The 16,470-nt window shown below is 46.3% G+C and overlaps 1 protein-coding gene across 1 annotated transcript; it reads right to left on the bottom strand.

Moving 5' to 3' along the window:
• Positions 1-124: 124 nt before the first annotated feature.
• LOC309714359 (uncharacterized protein) lies at positions 125-12,599 on the bottom strand. Its single transcript, XM_082546737.1, has 7 exons — positions 12,280-12,599; positions 9,278-9,419; positions 7,254-7,520; positions 6,487-7,022; positions 5,280-6,413; positions 2,671-3,771; positions 125-791 (listed from the first exon to the last, which is right to left on the bottom strand). Exons 2-7 carry the CDS (start codon positions 9,408-9,410, stop codon positions 258-260), a joined length of 3,705 nt encoding a protein of 1,234 aa, XP_082402863.1. The 5' UTR covers positions 9,411-9,419; positions 12,280-12,599; the 3' UTR covers positions 125-257.
• Between the last annotated feature and the right edge of the window lie 3,871 nt (positions 12,600-16,470).

Genomic DNA, 16,470 nt, shown 5'->3' with positions numbered 1-16,470 from the left:
ATTACTCAGAGCCTGACGCGACCATATAAGGATATCCCCTCTCTGACATCATGCAGTTCCATGGGCGGTGCAGCCTGACCTTTGACCTCATTAGAAACCATGAACAGCAGGACAGAAAAAAGGAGCAGGACATTATTTCATTTTATTGTTCAAAAACAGTGTGACACACACACACACACACACACCTAAAATCACTGAAACCAGACTTCATAGAAAAAATTAAAACAAACATGTTTAACAAGAACGTAATCAGCCAATCAGAGGAGGCGCTGCATTGTGACAGAGCAGGGGGAGATGGTCACCTGACAATCCTGCAAGTCTCTGTGAACCAGGTAAGTCTGCCTGTGCACACCTGTCTGTCTGTCTGTGGCAAAGGTAGCCTCAAACCTATCAATCATCTGTGAAGCCCCGCCCCCAGCCTTAGTGAGACCACCAGCCTTCATTCTTCCTCTCCTTTGTGTGGGTTTGGTTGCTGCACTCTGATGGGCTTTTCTAAGACCATGTGACAACTCCTCTGACTCCAGTAGGTATCTGATTGGTGGGCCAACTCTCCTCCTTCGCTGCCGCTGAGGCTCCTCCCCATTCTCGTTCTTACCCTGGGTTCCTTCTTTCCATTTGCCATCAGAAGCTCGAGCACTGCTCATGGCCATCCCAACTCTGTTGCCTTGGGAACTGTCTATGATGCTGCGGTGCTGATTGCAATGATGCAGGAACAGTCTGCTGGCACGGCTGAACTTCCTGTTGCAGATGTGACAGCCGAACGGGCGCTTCGGTCTGTGGAAGACAGACGTCTGCAGAGGAGAAAGGTCACGATTAACTGAAGGCTTTCAGGGAGTTTTTAGACTTCCTGATAATAATGAATTACAGTCGTCCAGCCTGGAAGTAATAAATGCATGAACTAGTTTTTCAGCGTCACTCTGAGACAGGATATTTCTAACTTTAGAGATGTTGCACAAATGGAAGAACGCAGTCTTACATATTTGTTTAATATGTGCGTTGAAGGACATGTCCTGGTCAAACATGACTCCAAGGTTCCTCACAGTGTTACTGGAGGCCAAGGTAATGCCATCCAGAGTAAGAATCTGCTTAGATACCATATTTCTAAGATTTTCAGGGCCGAGTACAATAACCTCAGTTTGATCTGAATTAAGAAGCAGAAAGTTAGCGGCCATCCAGGTCTTTATGTCTTTAAGACATTCCTGCAGTTTAACTCATTGGTGTGTGTTATCTGGCTTCATGGACAGATAGAGCTGGGTGTCATCTGCATAGCAGTGAAAATGTATGCTATGTCTTCTAATGATGCTGCCTAAGGGAAGCATGTATAATGTAAACAGAATTGGTCCTAGCACTGAACCCTGTGGAACTCCATAATTAACCTCAGTGTGTGTAGAGGACTCTCCATTTACATGCACAAACTGGAGCCTATTAGATAGATATGATACAAACCACTGCAGCACAGTACCTGTAATACCTACAGCATGTTCTAATCGCTCTAATAGGATATTATGGTCGACAGTATCGAACGCTGCACTAAGGTCTAGCAGGACAAGCACAGAGATGAGTCCACTGTCAGAGGCCATAAGAAGATCATTTGTAACCTTCACTAAAGCTGTTTCTGTGCTGTGATGAGCTCTGAAACCTGACTGAAACTCTTCAAATAAACCATTCCTCTGCAGAGGTCCTTCTACCGTGCCACTATCGAGAGTGTGCTGGTGCACGCCATCCCTGTGTGGTACGCTGGTTGCACAACAGCTGACAAGAAGAGACTACAGAGGGTCATCAGAACTCCCTGGACTTAATTGCCAGCTCAAGATGTCTCTCCAGAGCCAGGGCAATTATAAAGGACCACCTCCATCCTAACCACCACCTCTTCAACATCCTGCCCTCTGGAAAAAGGCTCAGATCCATCAGGTGCAAAACCAACAGACTAAAGAACAGCTTCTTCCCGTGGGCTGTCAGAACTCTTAATGCAAACTAGTGTGTAAAGACTTCCCCAACACATCCACCCTGACACTGCTGTTGATCATCTATGTGCAATATCTCAGTCTTTCCATGTTCTGTGCAATTATTTTGGTCCCAGTCTGTTTCAATGTTTCCTCCACATACACCATGTATATAGTTCCACTCACATATGTATACATATACACTGTTTTTTATTTTATTCTATTGATTTATCCATCCATCCATCCATCCATCCATCCATCCATCCATTCGCTTCCGCTTATCCTTTTCAGGGTCGCGGGGGGCGCTGGAGCCTATCCCAGCTATTGATTTAATTATTTATTTATTTTCCGCCTTCGTTGTATATTGGTTTCTCTTCTTTTTACTTTAGCACCTTTGTGATCAAGCGACCCAATTTCGCTGTGCAAGAAACTGCACAATGACAATAGAAAGTCTCTAAAAGTCTAAGATGATCTGTTAGCTGTTTGACAACTACTCTTTCAAGGATGTTTGATATAAAGGAAGGTTGGAGATTGGCCAATAATTAGCTAAGACTGCTGGGTCTACAGATGATTTTTGAGTAAAGGTTTAACTACAGCCAGCTTGAAGGCCTGTGGTACATAGCCGATCATTAGAGATGGGTTCAATCTTTAATATGGTCGACCTAAGAACTTAATGGCAGGTGCTGTTAGCTGCCTCCTGATTGATCAGTTAACTGTGGCTACCAACCTTTTTTGGGCTCCGTCTGCTGTGTGTGGGTTTGTTTTCTGTGTCCTGATTGGCTGTTCTTTGACCCTGTGACAGCTCCTCTGACTCCAGCAGGTACCTGATTGGTGGGCCGACCATCGTCCTTCTCAGCCTCTGAGGCTCCTCCTTCTTCTCATCTCCCTTTCTTCTGCCCTTTTCAACCACGTGACTTATGTCTTTAACTTTAGCGTCAAGCCTGTCAATCATCTCTGAAGCCCCGCCCCCAGGCTCACAGAGGCCAACAGCATCTGATCTTTCTCTCCTTCTTGTGAGCTTGGTAACTGCCTCCTGATCAGTGTGATTGGCTGTTCCAGAATCATGTGACGTTTCCTCCAACTCTAGAAGGCATCTGATTGGTGGACTGACCATCTTTCCTGGTCTCTGAGGCTCCTCCTCTTCCTGTCTTCCTGCCGTTGAGACCATGTGACCTGTGTCTTTATCTCCAATGTCAGAACAGTCAGTCATCTTTGAAGCCCCGCCTCCAACAGAGTCTTTTGATCTTCCTCTCCTCCTTGTGTGTTTGTTAGCTGCCTTCTGATTGGTCTGATTGGCTGTTCCAGAACCCCGTGTTGTCTCCTCTGACTCCAGCAGGTACCTGATTGGTGGGCCAACCATCGTCCTCCTCGGCCTTTGAGGCTCCTCCTCCTTCTCCACACAGACTTGTTGCACCTCCCTTTCTTCTTTTTCTTCCTCCTCCGCTCTGCTCCTCTTTGTCCCCCTCCATCCATTCCCACTCCTGTTCAGGGTCCAGTAGTTGACCAACCAGCTGGGACGTGTTCTCGCACGGTTTATGCCTCTTGACCAAAAAGGAGCCTTGGTGGGTGCTGTGAGGAGGGGCTTCCTGGGCCTCTGAGGCTCCTCCTCCTTGTCATCCTGGGTGGTCTGTTTTTGTGGTTTGTTTTTAGGAGCTTGGGCGTTGCTCAGGGCCGCCCCACATCCGTTGCTGTAGAGACCACCTATATTGCTGTGGTGCTGATCGCATTGGTGCAGGAACAGCCCGCTGGCACAGCTGAACTTCCTGTTGCAGAGGTGACAGCCGAAAGGTTGCTTTGGTCTGTGGACGGACGGGTGGAGGGCAGACGCCTGCAGGGGGGAAAGGTCAGACAAAGGTCAGGTGAGCGTTGGGTTAATTACAGCTAACTAAAGACAAAAGGGGCAGAAAAGTCTGGTTAAAAGTCGGGAAAGAAGAAGCCCATCCATTAGGGGTGGGCTTTGATTATCAATTTATCGTTTAAAATCGATTCTAGCTTGGATAAATTTATTTTGCCCGGAATGCCAGAATCTCAGGTTAAATGAGAGCAGGATTCTGTACAAAGATGGAAACACAAAACACAAAGAATTCACTCTGATTTTTGCTGTTTTGCTTCCACCACGATAAAAATCACACTTCATGCACAGCTCTCTCTCTCTGTACTTCAAGAACAGTTTCCCGTCTAAAAATCTGTTTTCTGCATTATTCGCTTGCTTGTTACGCACAACTCTACCGTTGTTTACAGGCTGTTGGCCGCTGTTTTTGTCCTTTTACTTACTTCTGAGAAGAAAGCCTCATTTCTGCTGTTCAATACTGAGCAAATTTAAACTTTTTAAAATGATGCAAATTGCAAAACTCTCAGCTGTGCCTGTAATCAAACCTCTGTAAACTTTGCTCTGCTTCACTTCAGCAGCATCAGGTCATGTTCATGTGTTGATTCATGGTTTTCTTTCGTTTTTGATCTACTGCAGAATATTTTTAAGGTCATCTGTTAAAATCCAGGCCAGGAAAGTCGCCTTCATGTTTTTCTGTGTTTTATCCTCAGTTACTTTGACACAAAGCCCTCTGCTGTGATGCTCACACCTTTGATAAAGTCCCGCAAGTATCAGCTTTCTTTTTATAGATATAAAAATATGGAAATGTACTGATGCATGACCTGAATTATAATATTTCTGACTGTCTCAGGCTAAATTTACCCGATTCAAATCGAATCGAATTGTGGATCGAATTGATTCGGGACCTCATGAATCGAAATCGAATCGATTCTAGAGATCAGTGACGATACCCAGCCCTAATTTCCATGGTTACCTACTCGGAACCACTCGCCATGACTGGTTTTCCACTACAATCTGGTAAGTACTTAATGTACGTGGTCATTGTTATAGCAATTAATGTGCAACACCAATAAAGGTGGACGTCGAGGCGCGATGGACCCGCTGCTTGGTCTGTGGCGTCAGACTCGGGAACACGGCATTGCTTTTGTAGCCATTTCTGTCGCTACCCAACTTCAAAAATGGCGCTTTTCATTTTTGTGAATGAGACGCCATCACGACTCATCGAGGGAAGCCACTGACTGGCCAATCAGGGGCACATTTTCATATTTGCTCGAATTTCCTGGAACGCCGGCCGAACATCACCTGGTACCAGGAACTACGAACTAATAGGAAACCTGAAAACCGCGGCAAGTCGATCCGAGTAGGTAGAAAAAGAGGCTGTAGTAACAGGTAAAGTTCAAGTAAAGGTCAGAAGACATGGGCTTGTGTTCTGCATCCTGATTGGATGATTGTAAAATATCTGTTATCACCTCTGACTCTAGAAGGCATCTGATTGGTGGACTAACCGTCTTTCCTGGTCTCTGAAGCTCCTCCTCTTCCTGTCTTCCTCCCGTTGAGACCATGTGACCTGTGTCTTTATCTCCAATGTCAGAACAGTCAGTCATCTTTGAAGCCCCGCCTCCAACAGAATCTTTTGATCTTCCTCTCCTCCTTGTGTGTTTGTTAGCTGCCTTCTGATTGGTCTGATTGACTGTTCCAGAACCCCGTGTTGTCTCCTCTGACTCCAGCAGGTACCTGATTGGTGGGCCAACCATCGTCCTCCTCGGCCTTTGAGGCTCCTCCTCCTTCTCCACACAGACTTGTTGCGCCTCCCTTTCTTCGTCGTCGTCCTCCACTCTGCTCCTCTTTGTCCCCCTCCTTCCATTCCCACTCCTGTTCAGGGTCCAGTAGTCGACCAACCAGCTGGGACGTGTTCTCGCACGGTTTATGTCTCTTGACCAATAAGGAGCCTCGGTGGGTGCTGTGAGGAGGAGCTTCCTGGGCCTTTGAGGCTCCTCCCCTTCCTTTCTTCCTCCCGTTGACACCATGTGATCCGTTACTTTATCTTCAGTATCAGAACAGTCAGTCATCTTTGAAGCCCTGCCCCCAGCCTCACTGAAATCAAAAACATTTTTTGGTCTTCGCCTGCGCTGTGTGGGTTTGTTTTCTGCATCGTGATTGGAGGTTCTGACACCACCTGTTTCCTCTGACTCCAGCAGGTACCTCATTGGTCGGCCAACCATCGTCCTCTTTGTCCTGTGAGGCTCCTCCTCTCCTTCCTCTCTTCCTCCTGTTGTGACCATGTGACCTGTGTCTTTAGCATTAGTCTCAGGCCTGTCAATCACCTCTGAAGCCCCACCCCCAACAGCATCTTTTGATGTTCCTCTCCTTCTTGTGGGTTTGGTAGCTGCCTCCTGATTGGTCTGATTGGCTGTTCCAGAACCATGTGACACTTCCTCCGACTCCAGTCGGTACCTGATTGGTTGGCAGACTGTCCTCCTCTGCCTCTGAGGCTCCTCCCTCTCCTCTGCATCACCCTGCGCGTGATTGGTTTGTTCTTGCTGTTGGTCAGCAGCAGCTTGTGCGCAGCTAGAAGCCGGTCTGTGGACGGAAAGGTGGAGATCCAGAGACGCCTGGCTGGTGACGTTCAGACCACACACCTGGAGACAGGTAAAGTCGAAGGTCAAAGGTCAGAGAAACAAAGGTGATGTGACGTTCAAGTGAAGGACTGACCTGGCAGAGCTTCCACCATCTCTCTGCTCCTCCGTCTGTTGAGGACTCCACCGTGCTGCTGTCATCCAGCTCCTTCTGCTCCTTCCTCGGCCTCCCCATCTTTCTCCTCCGCACATCTCTGCTCGCTCTGCTGTGATTGGCTGCTGTTGGCCCATGTGACTGCTGCTCAGACTCCAGCAGGTATCTGACTGTCGGGCCAACCATCCTCCTCGGTCTCCGACCCTCCTCAGTCTTTATTATGACAGATTTGACTCCTCCCCTTTCTTTCATGGTCTCCTCCCCTCCTCTCTCCTCCTCCTCCCTCTCCTGGATCCTGGTTGTTTGTTCCTCTCCTCGCTTGCTGGTGTGGGACTCCTCATCCTTCTTCAGAAGCTTAATCTTTAGTCTCCTCCTCTTCCCGGCCGCATTTCCTGCGATGTGATTGGTCGATTTGTCAGCCAGTGATGACTTTTGTCTTTCACCACCATCAGGCCACCTCCCCCCCACCATCTTCTTCTTTTCTTTAAATGCCACATTCTCAGAGCAGAGTCTCTCCTCTGCAGGAGAAGAGTAAAGGAAGTTAATGTTCAAATACTGATTAATACAAAGAACCGATCACTAATCAATAACCCAGATACTGACTGATGCAGAGAGTCAATCTCCTGTGAGAGGAGGCTGAAGGATGAAAGGTTGGGAGGTCAAGAACACATGAGCAGATTAAAGGCTTCCTGCTCTGAGTGGACTCGATCTTCAAACATCTCATTTAACCTGACACTTACAAAACCTACCCTCAGGTACGTGCACCTCCTGCTCCTCTTCCTGCTCCTCCTCTTCGGCCAGCCCCGGGCTCAGGGGAGCGATGAGTCCAGGAGGAGCAGCCGAGACGTCCGCAGGAGTCGGGGGAGGCAGAACAGAGTGCTCGGAGAACAGAGGCACGCTGGGTAGCAGGGCGGGGCGGTCGGTGCCGCAGCGTGATGCCCGACTCCTGCAGAGCTGCAGCAGAGCGCCCCCTGCTGATTCATCCACCTGGAAGGCGCCACAGTGGCAGGAAACACCTGAGAGGGGAGAGGCGTACGTGTGAGCGCGCTCTGCTTCAAACAGTTAATGGGCGTGTCCAAATTCATGGGCTGCATCCTCCCGAGGACGCATTTGTAGAACGATTACATCACAGCGACGCGCCGAAGGCTGTCCGAATTCGTAGACTCCTCCGAATGCAGCCGACAAATGCGTCCTGCTTTTCCCCGAATTTGAAGGACGGGTCGGGTGTGTCCTTTGTGGCCCACCATATCCCAGAATTCATAGCGCAGCCCAGCCAAACTCCAGTTTCTGGCAATGGCGGCCGCTACTAAGTTTTAATATTACTGTTACTACTCTCTCTGGGTCACAAAATAAACTTTTAACATATTTTCAGGCGAGAATGTAGCTGTGTAAACTTTTAATATCTGCTCGGTTTATCAAGATATCGCATATTTGCAAAAGTGCTTCAATGTTTTCAGAGACTTCTGCTGCCCACCAGCTCGACAGCTCGCCGGGAGCTCGAGGGTCACTGAAGCCGCCGAGAACAGCAAACTCCCAGCACATCATTTTCAGATCACCTCGGTCTTTCGCTGCTCGGGTTAAACGTAATATATAAGTCACTTAGAGAACCTAAAATGTTATTGTTTGGCTTTTTTTCAGTGTTTTATTTGTTTATGAGTAAATCGGTTTGGCTGAGATTAACATTATTAGATTAGATTAGATAAAACTTTATTAATCCCCCGGGTGGGTTCCTCCTTGGTTTTCACACAGCTGAATAAACGTCAAACAGAAAACTGATTAAACAGATGGTCGAGAGTTTACTCCAGTGTCCTGTTATATTTTAGATAGCAAGGAGCAGACGGCCGAGTTTATTAAACTCCACCGAGACAGCGGTGACGCTAATCTGAAGGCTGGACCGTCCAATTTCACGGCCGTTTACTTCCGGCCTACCCGACCTTCTGAAGACCCGGCCCCCATAGACCGTGAAGGCCGGGTCCTCAGGAGGATGCAGCCCATGAATTTGGACACGACTAATAACTCAGAGAGCACCTGGCCATGAAGCGATCAAGGGTCTCAATGTCAGCACTGCAATGAATTCTGGGTAAATTTAGACATCTGTGAGGAAGAAAACAGTGTGTCTGCTCAGGTGTGTTTACCGGGGCAGAAGGTGTTTCTAATCAGCGGGTGTGGGACAGGAACAGGAAGTTCACCATCTTCTCAGCTGTGAAGTGGCTTCAGTACAAAGGCCGTGGACTGTGACTCTACCCGTGACTCCACGTCTGTGGCCGGGTGAGTGAGACGCCCACAGGCTCTAAACCCGAAGATGGCGCTCGGCGACGAGGCAAGCCCCCTTTTACCCACCATTCACAGAGACGAACCTTGAGTCCGTCCGCCGGCTCGAGCCCTCAGAGGAAACCACCCGGAGCGACTTCTGTGTGGACCAGCTCTGCATGGATCTGTGTGGACCGGCTCTGTGTGGACCGGCTCTGCGTGGCCTCTGGGTGCCACAGGGGACCTGGGCCAATGTCTAGCCTGTGGAATCAGGTTCTTCCTTCCTCAGGTCGAGCCCTTCGTCACACAGTTATTACAGCTGCACTATGGTGCATCGCTATAGCGACCAGCATAACGGCTTGTGTGTTGGCAGGCTTCCTGTGTTTGAGTCCGTGTAACTATGTGTTTCACATGCAGCTGGTTTGTTTTCAGTGCTGCTTTACAGACACGTTGGACTGGATATGAGTTTGAAGCTCCGTGTTTCAGAGAGCACGGTGATAAATCACGTGTCCCTGAGTCTCACCTAAGTGTCTCCAGCTTAGCTGCTGAGTCAGCAGATCCACCTGGACGGCGGCGTCCCTCCTCTCGGCCGCCTCGCTCTGACAGCCCACCTCCTTCCTCCTCCTCTCCTCCCTCCTGTGTCCTTCAACGATCATCTGGAACACCTGCAGGGGGCGCCACAGAGGACAAACGTTAACATCATACAGGGCATCACACAGCTGGACGTCCAATCAGCCACAGGAGAAAGTTCAAACGAGCTTTGAGCCGACTGCACCACCGAGCATCTGTGGGTGGAGCCACTGTGACATGACCTGCGGCTGATGACATCAGAATATTTACATCAGCGTTTCTCTTCCTTCACAAATAAGTGTCCTGTCAAAGCGCCGGCTGTACCTGTGCAGGTAACAAGGAAGTGATGACACACCTGAGTCTGTGCTGGTTAAGCTGGAGGACACGAGCGGCCTTCCTGCCTCTGCTCAGTACTGTAACTGCAGCTGATTTAAGGTGGAATGACTTCACTCAGCTCAGACGGAAACACAGAAGTGTCCCCATGTCAGCTGAGGTCCTGCTAACACGGTGACATCACTGCAGAGACCGGAGCCGTCCACCAATGACAGCAGCCACAAGGTGGGCCCAAACCCACAGGGAGTCTTGGAGCTCCTGCAGGAGCAGCCTGTGGAGACCAATGACTGTAGAAAACATGGAGGACACGACAGCCCAAAAGTGAAGCCAAAACGTCTCTATCGCCCCCTGGTTTCTGGCTGCAGTACAGGTCATAATTAATTCTCCTCAGATAATTTTTTCCAAAGATTCTTTCTTTTGTCTCCAATGAGTCTCCTCTCCCATAAGTTTGATTCTAATTCCTACCACGGTGATGTTAAATTGGGGTGAAACATCATCATAGCAGCTTTGACTGGCAGCTGCAGTCACGGAGAAACTTGCGTATCTCTGTTCGGGAATAGCAGATAGAGCGTAGGCTCTGAGAGGAGGACCAGCGTTTACGCTACGAAGACACGACCGAGTGTTTTAACCTGACAGCCTGAGGTGTTCTTCAGTAAACTGGACTACCTGACAGAAGGACCCGAGGCCCCGCTGCACTTTTTTTTTCTTTTCGGTAAGTTAAAAGTGTTTGTCAGCTAATCCATAACTACCGTCCTTAGCTCGGTCCTGAGACCTAGCTAGCTAAGATGAGGACTCGGCTGTCAGGGTTCGTTTAGCTAATCTGTGCAGATGAATGAATTTACTAAAGAAATCCAGAGAAACGCTCCGGGCTGCTCAGTCACTAATTACTGTTACTGTACTTTTATTACAAGTAGCTATACATATATACATATACATACATATACATATATACAGTGGGGCAAAAAAGTATTTAGTCAGCCACCGATTGTGCAAGTTCCCCCACCTAAAATGATGACAGAGGTCAGTAATTTGCACCAGAGGTACACTTCAACTGTGAGAGACAGAATGTGAAAAAAAAATCCATGAATCCACATGGTAGGATTTGTAAAGAATTTATTCGTAAATCAGGGTGGAAAATATATATATATAAAAACACCCAGCACGCCCCTGCGGGCGGTTTATCCTTCAAGCTCGGGTCCTCTACCAGAGGCCTGGGAGCTTGAGGGTCCTGCACAGTATCTTAGCTGTTCCCAGGACTGCGCTCTTCTGGACAGAGATCTCCGATGTTGTTCCCGGGATCTGCTGGAGCCACTCGCCTAGCTTGGGACTCACCGCACCTAGTGCTCCGATTACCACGGGGACCACCGTTACCTTCACCCTCCACATCCTCTCGAGCTCTTCTCTGAGCCCTTGGTATTTCTCCAGCTTCTCGTGTTCCTTCTTCCTGATATTGCTGTCATTCGGAACCGCTACATCGATCACAATATATATATATATATATATATATATATATATATATATATATATATATATATATATATATATATATATATCTTCTGTCAGTGCTGTGCTTTTGGAAACCGAATTTCCCAGAGGAACCCACCCGAGGGATTAATAAAGTTTTATCTTATCTTATTTTATGGATGAGAATGGGGTCTTATTAAAACATGACACGTTTTGTGAGAAATTTGATGTAAGATGTACTGCTAAGAGATATAAATCCCTGATGAAAGCCATCCCAGTCTCTTTGAGATCAATGATAAAAGAAGATATTGTGCACTCTAAGATTTCTCCTGGACTGAGGCAGCTCTGCATAGCTGGAGTTGAATTTGGTGACAGCAGGTTTACAAACAAGGTGATCAGGAATATTTTGATAAGTGAAATTTGCCCGAATCCGGTTAAAAGAAATTATATCCTGAAAGCATTTGAGACCATGGCGGTTATGGCGATAAGAAAAAAGTATATTTCACTTCCTGGTCAAAGGAGCTTGCAAAGAAAATGCTCAACCCAGGATATTACATATTCGGATTAATGATGGCGCCTTGTATGTTATACTGTTGTTTGTAAATAAAGTTCTTTAAAAATAAATTTGCACAATGGGAGGAAGCGCTGTCGCGTCGTCCATGCTTTCTACAGTCATTGGTGGAGACGCAGCTGTTTAAACCTGACGATCTTCATATAAAGAAAAGTAAAGGCGCTTTTCTCAGATCAGAAAGAAGGAGAGCAGGACTCTAACGATGGCTTCAGTTTAGAAACAACGTTTACAGTTTAAATACGTCAGAGCACAACTTTATTGTTCAAGCTGTGGATAACCTCCTCACCGACCCGCCCTCCACCTCTGGACCCCCAGGCTGCGCCCTCAGCTCTCCTCTGAACTCATGTAACTGTGTTTGGTTTCGTTGTGACCTCGAGACTAGATTTGCTCACAGCCTCACGCGATCAACCTCCAACCTTACACGCTGAAGACGTCACTCTTTTACTCTCGCAAATAAACAATAGAAAACAAACTTCAGTCTGTTTGTTTGGCCTGATTTTACTTCTGAGCAGACTTCCGGTAATCTAATTACTTTGGTAGCTGCTGCTCCTGTTTGTTCGAATAAAGATTCATTCAAAAAAACAAACCTTAATTCTCAGTGACGTCACAGCGCCTCGTCTCCTCCGTGAAGCCGCCGTTAGCCGTTACTCAGACCCGTTAGCTGGCGGCTGTGCACCGGCGCTGTGAGCTCCGCGGGCCGCTCTAGGCCTCATGCTGCGGGTCTTTAAAGCGGCTGGAAGCGGAGAAATGAGCGGGACCGAGCAGCTCGCTTTTGGCGCCGCTGCTAATTCTTCTTCTTCTTCGCCGCTGTGCCGCGCTCTGCCGCCCCCGAAGGCCGCAGCAGGAACTGCACCCTCACATGACGCCTGCGCACTAGGACAAACAAACACCGACTTCTTCTTCGTGCTCTTTAATTATGGGAATTCCGACTCTTTTTAGAGAACGGACTCTTTCGGCTCGACTCACTAAAAAAAGACCCGGACTTTCGGATCCCAAGCGGTTCTTCAGGTTGTTTGGTTGCATTAATTAATTTATTATCAATAGCAATATAAAATTATGCACAAAATTAACTACTAATGTAAAAAAAAAAAGTGGTTTTATTTATATATGTTTATTAGGTGGTGTTGGAGAGGCGGATGCTGTCCAAGATAAAGACAATGTTGGATAACACCTCCCACCCACTCCATGACATGCTGGTCAGTCACAGGAGCTCGTTCAGTGAGAGACTGAGATTACCGAAAAGCACCACTGAACGACACAGGAAATCTTTCCTGCCTGTGGCCATCTCCCTGTACAACGCATGCACTTAACACACTGTTTGCTGCTACAGCTACACATGTTTCTTTTTAAGCTATTTATTTATGAGTGACTTATGTATGTATGTATGTATGTATGTATATATATGTATATATTGTACTATTCTTAGTTAGCGTATTGTCTGTCTTGTCTTAATGTTGGTTTATAATGGAGCACTGTAACAAAAAATAATTTCCCCCAGGGATCAATAAAGTATTCTGATTCTGATTATTATATAAATAGTCTTTTATTTATTCACAAAATGTAAAAAAAAAATTATAAAATCCAAAAAGCAACTATGTACAATTCAACTTTTAACTATTTAAAGTTTCAGATTTTTCCTTTTAAACAAATTTAAAGGAAACAACACAAGATACTGCAAACCACAACACAATAAAATATTGATTAAAATATGCAAAACACAAAGAAAAAAAATGAAAGCCCAGGTCTTTAATTAAGGGAAAAGTTGGCATTTAGAAATATTAATATCACACTCAACTGACTGTGTTTTATTTTTCCATTGCACTGATGGGTGGACAGTTCTCAGGTGCCTGTGCAGGTTGTTTGTGGAGCCGGCTCTATATGATAGTCTTTTCTTGCAGACTCTACACTCTGCCTTTTAGTGTCAATAAAATTTAAATGGTTCCAGATTTTGCTTCTTTTCTTGATGTCACTCATTTTCTTTAACATACCTTTCCAATGTAACGATGTTGTGTCTTGTTGTTGCTCCCAGCTCTCTTTCTGTCTCTCTCCCTCCTGCTCTTTTCGTGTGCTACTGCTGTTGCCAAACGCAAGGCTCTGTTTGCACCCCTCCAGTCTCTGCTCTGCGCAAAAAAACACGGCTCCCAATAGAGAGTGAAAATGTGACGTCATTCCGGGGTAAAACCACAAAGGATTCTGGGAACAAGTGGCAAGCAGTACTAGCCCACGCAGGCTTTCCCATGAAAACAGTCACACAGCGATAAAAAGAAACACAAATAATGGCAAGAAGGTGTTGTATTATTAACTGCAATAGCCGGTCGCATGACAGCCACAGGAAGCCGACGGGTAAAGAAATCGGTTGTAATCGGATTACATCGTTGAAGAGAAATTGTTCAAGCCATGTTTCATGGCTTGAACATGAACATGACGGATGGCCTGGATTGCAGACCAAATATAATGTCCCAGAACACTCCAGCTCACATGTTAGTCTGCTCCAAGTATTTCCACAAAGGTCAGTTTTCTGTTGTAGTTATTACGTAATTTATCATTTATCATAACATAATTGTTGATTTAGGTTACAAATAAGTCTTATGTTGATTTGAATTGAATTTGCTGCGCTATGCTGCTTTGTTCACTGTGGCTTTGCGTGCTAATGTTTGTTGTGTTTTGTAGGCAAACCAGCCAACAAAATACAAGAATGTGATCCAGACTGGGCCCCTCTATCAACCTGGGTCATACAGAGTTTAAAGCTGCTACCACAGTGAGATTTGATTGGTTAAGAGAGAGAGCGCTATCAAAACAGCCACGAAGCGTCCCGCATATATGTGCCCAAGTGTTGTATTGAAGCAATCAAGTGATGAATAACTGTTTTCCAGTATGTTGTTTTGCAATGTTGTTTTGTTTTGTTTTTTTCATTGTTGATTTGTTTTTCACCGAAGCAGCTAATAAAGCATAATGAAATACAATTTTGCCTCTTTCTTGTAAGATTCTATAATAGAATGAAACAATAATGCCAGTTATAAATAAAGACAATAACTGAATGAATTACGAAACACTCATTTTATTTCTATTACATCTGAAAATGTTGTGTAATATTACAACCTGAAACAACAAATAGACGCGTTGTCCTGTAACAACAGCTGTGAGATGGAATAGTCCAAATCACCAAAGTAAACTGGACCTGGGCTTGTTGCAGGATCTGAAGTTACTAAACATGTTGTGAGTGTATGCACTCACAATTAGGACCATATAATAGTAAATATGTGCGTGATGAAAGTTGGGCAGCATGCTAACGTCCTTACTCCACTCTGTATGCTCGTGTGAGTCTCACCTTTTCACTCCTTTGATTTTTTCCTCATACTCTTTTTTTGCCTTTGCATCACGTGACTGACAAGGGCGATCGTGGCTCAAGAGTTGGGAGTTCGCCTTGTAATCGGAAGGTTGCCGGTTCGAGCCCCGGCTTGGACAGTCTCGGTCGTTGTGTCCTTGGGCAAGACACTTAACCCGTTGCCTACTGGTGGTGGTCAGAGGGCCCGGTGGCGCCAGTGTCCGGCAGCCTCGCCTCTGTCAGTGCGCCCCAGGGTGGCTGTGGCTACAATGTAGCTGCCATCACCAGTGTGTGAATGTGTGAGTGAATGGGTGGATGACTGGATGTGTAAAGCGCTTTGGGGTCCTTAGGGACTAGTAAAGCGCTATATAAATACAGGCCATTTACGTCTGTCTTTGTACAGACCTGCCGTGTTCTCCGTCGTTTTGTACAGAACTGTTTTTGGGGCAAATAAAATGCAAGTAGGGATTAAAACCGCAGAATTAATGATTACCGGTGCTGGAAATACTAGCGCTTGATGCAGTGTTTTGATTTTGTTGCCACGGGTACCCACAAAGCAATGTGCGAAAGTCACGTGGTCCGTCAATCTCTATAAGGATCCGGCTCACATCATTCACTTCAAAGTGTCGGCTCTAAGAGCCATTTCGTTTGCGACCGACCCATCACCAGTACAGTGGAACCCCGGCTTATGAAGACCGCATTTAATGAAAAATTCAAGTTACAAAGGCACTTAATGGCAATATTTTGCCTGTAGTACAACAAAATGCCCGTGTAACAAAATCCGTTTGTGAAATGCGTTCCACTGTTCCACGTGAAAGATGTTGTCTCTGAGTGAGCACTCAGAGACGGACTGTGTTTCAGGTTGTGAAATCCACGAAACTCGAAGCTAAAGTCCTCAGAGAGACATTTGAAAGCAGCAGCATGGAGGCTGCTGGGCCAAGGCTCTCCACAGTCTTTCAGTTCATTGGTGGGTTCGTTTCAGCTTTTGCACCGTTTCCTGTCAGCGTCAGTCGTTTCAAACATCGCCGTGTTTGTCAGGGCGTTTCCTCACAGCGGCCCCTATGAGGCTGCTGTTCCTGAAAACACCTTCAAATGTTTTGTATTTGCTTTGTTTAAGTTCTGCCAGAGGTTTCTTCCTGTTAAAAGGGAGTTTTTCCTTCCCACTGTCGCAAAAGTGCTGCTCATAGGGGGTCATTTGATTGTTGGGTTTTTCTCTGTATGTATCATTGTAGGGTCTACATTACAGTATAAAGCACCTTGAGGTGACCGTTGTTGTGATTTAGTCCTGTATAAATAAAACTGAAACTGAAAATAGAAATTATTTCTTTTCAGATTGTCACAATCAGCAGGGCTGACTGTGTGTAGAGTGAAGGGTGGACCCAAATGCAGACGGAAACAAAATGTGAAACATGACTTGAATAACAGAAAACGAGCTATTTATTGAGGCTGGCAA

This window comes from Aulonocara stuartgranti (genome assembly GCF_965226115.1).
Source record: "Aulonocara stuartgranti genome assembly, chromosome: 9".
Taxonomy (NCBI): Eukaryota; Metazoa; Chordata; class Actinopteri; order Cichliformes; family Cichlidae; genus Aulonocara; species Aulonocara stuartgranti.
Note: the sequence above shows the minus strand (reverse complement) of the source record. Positions and strands in the feature narration are given on the sequence as shown.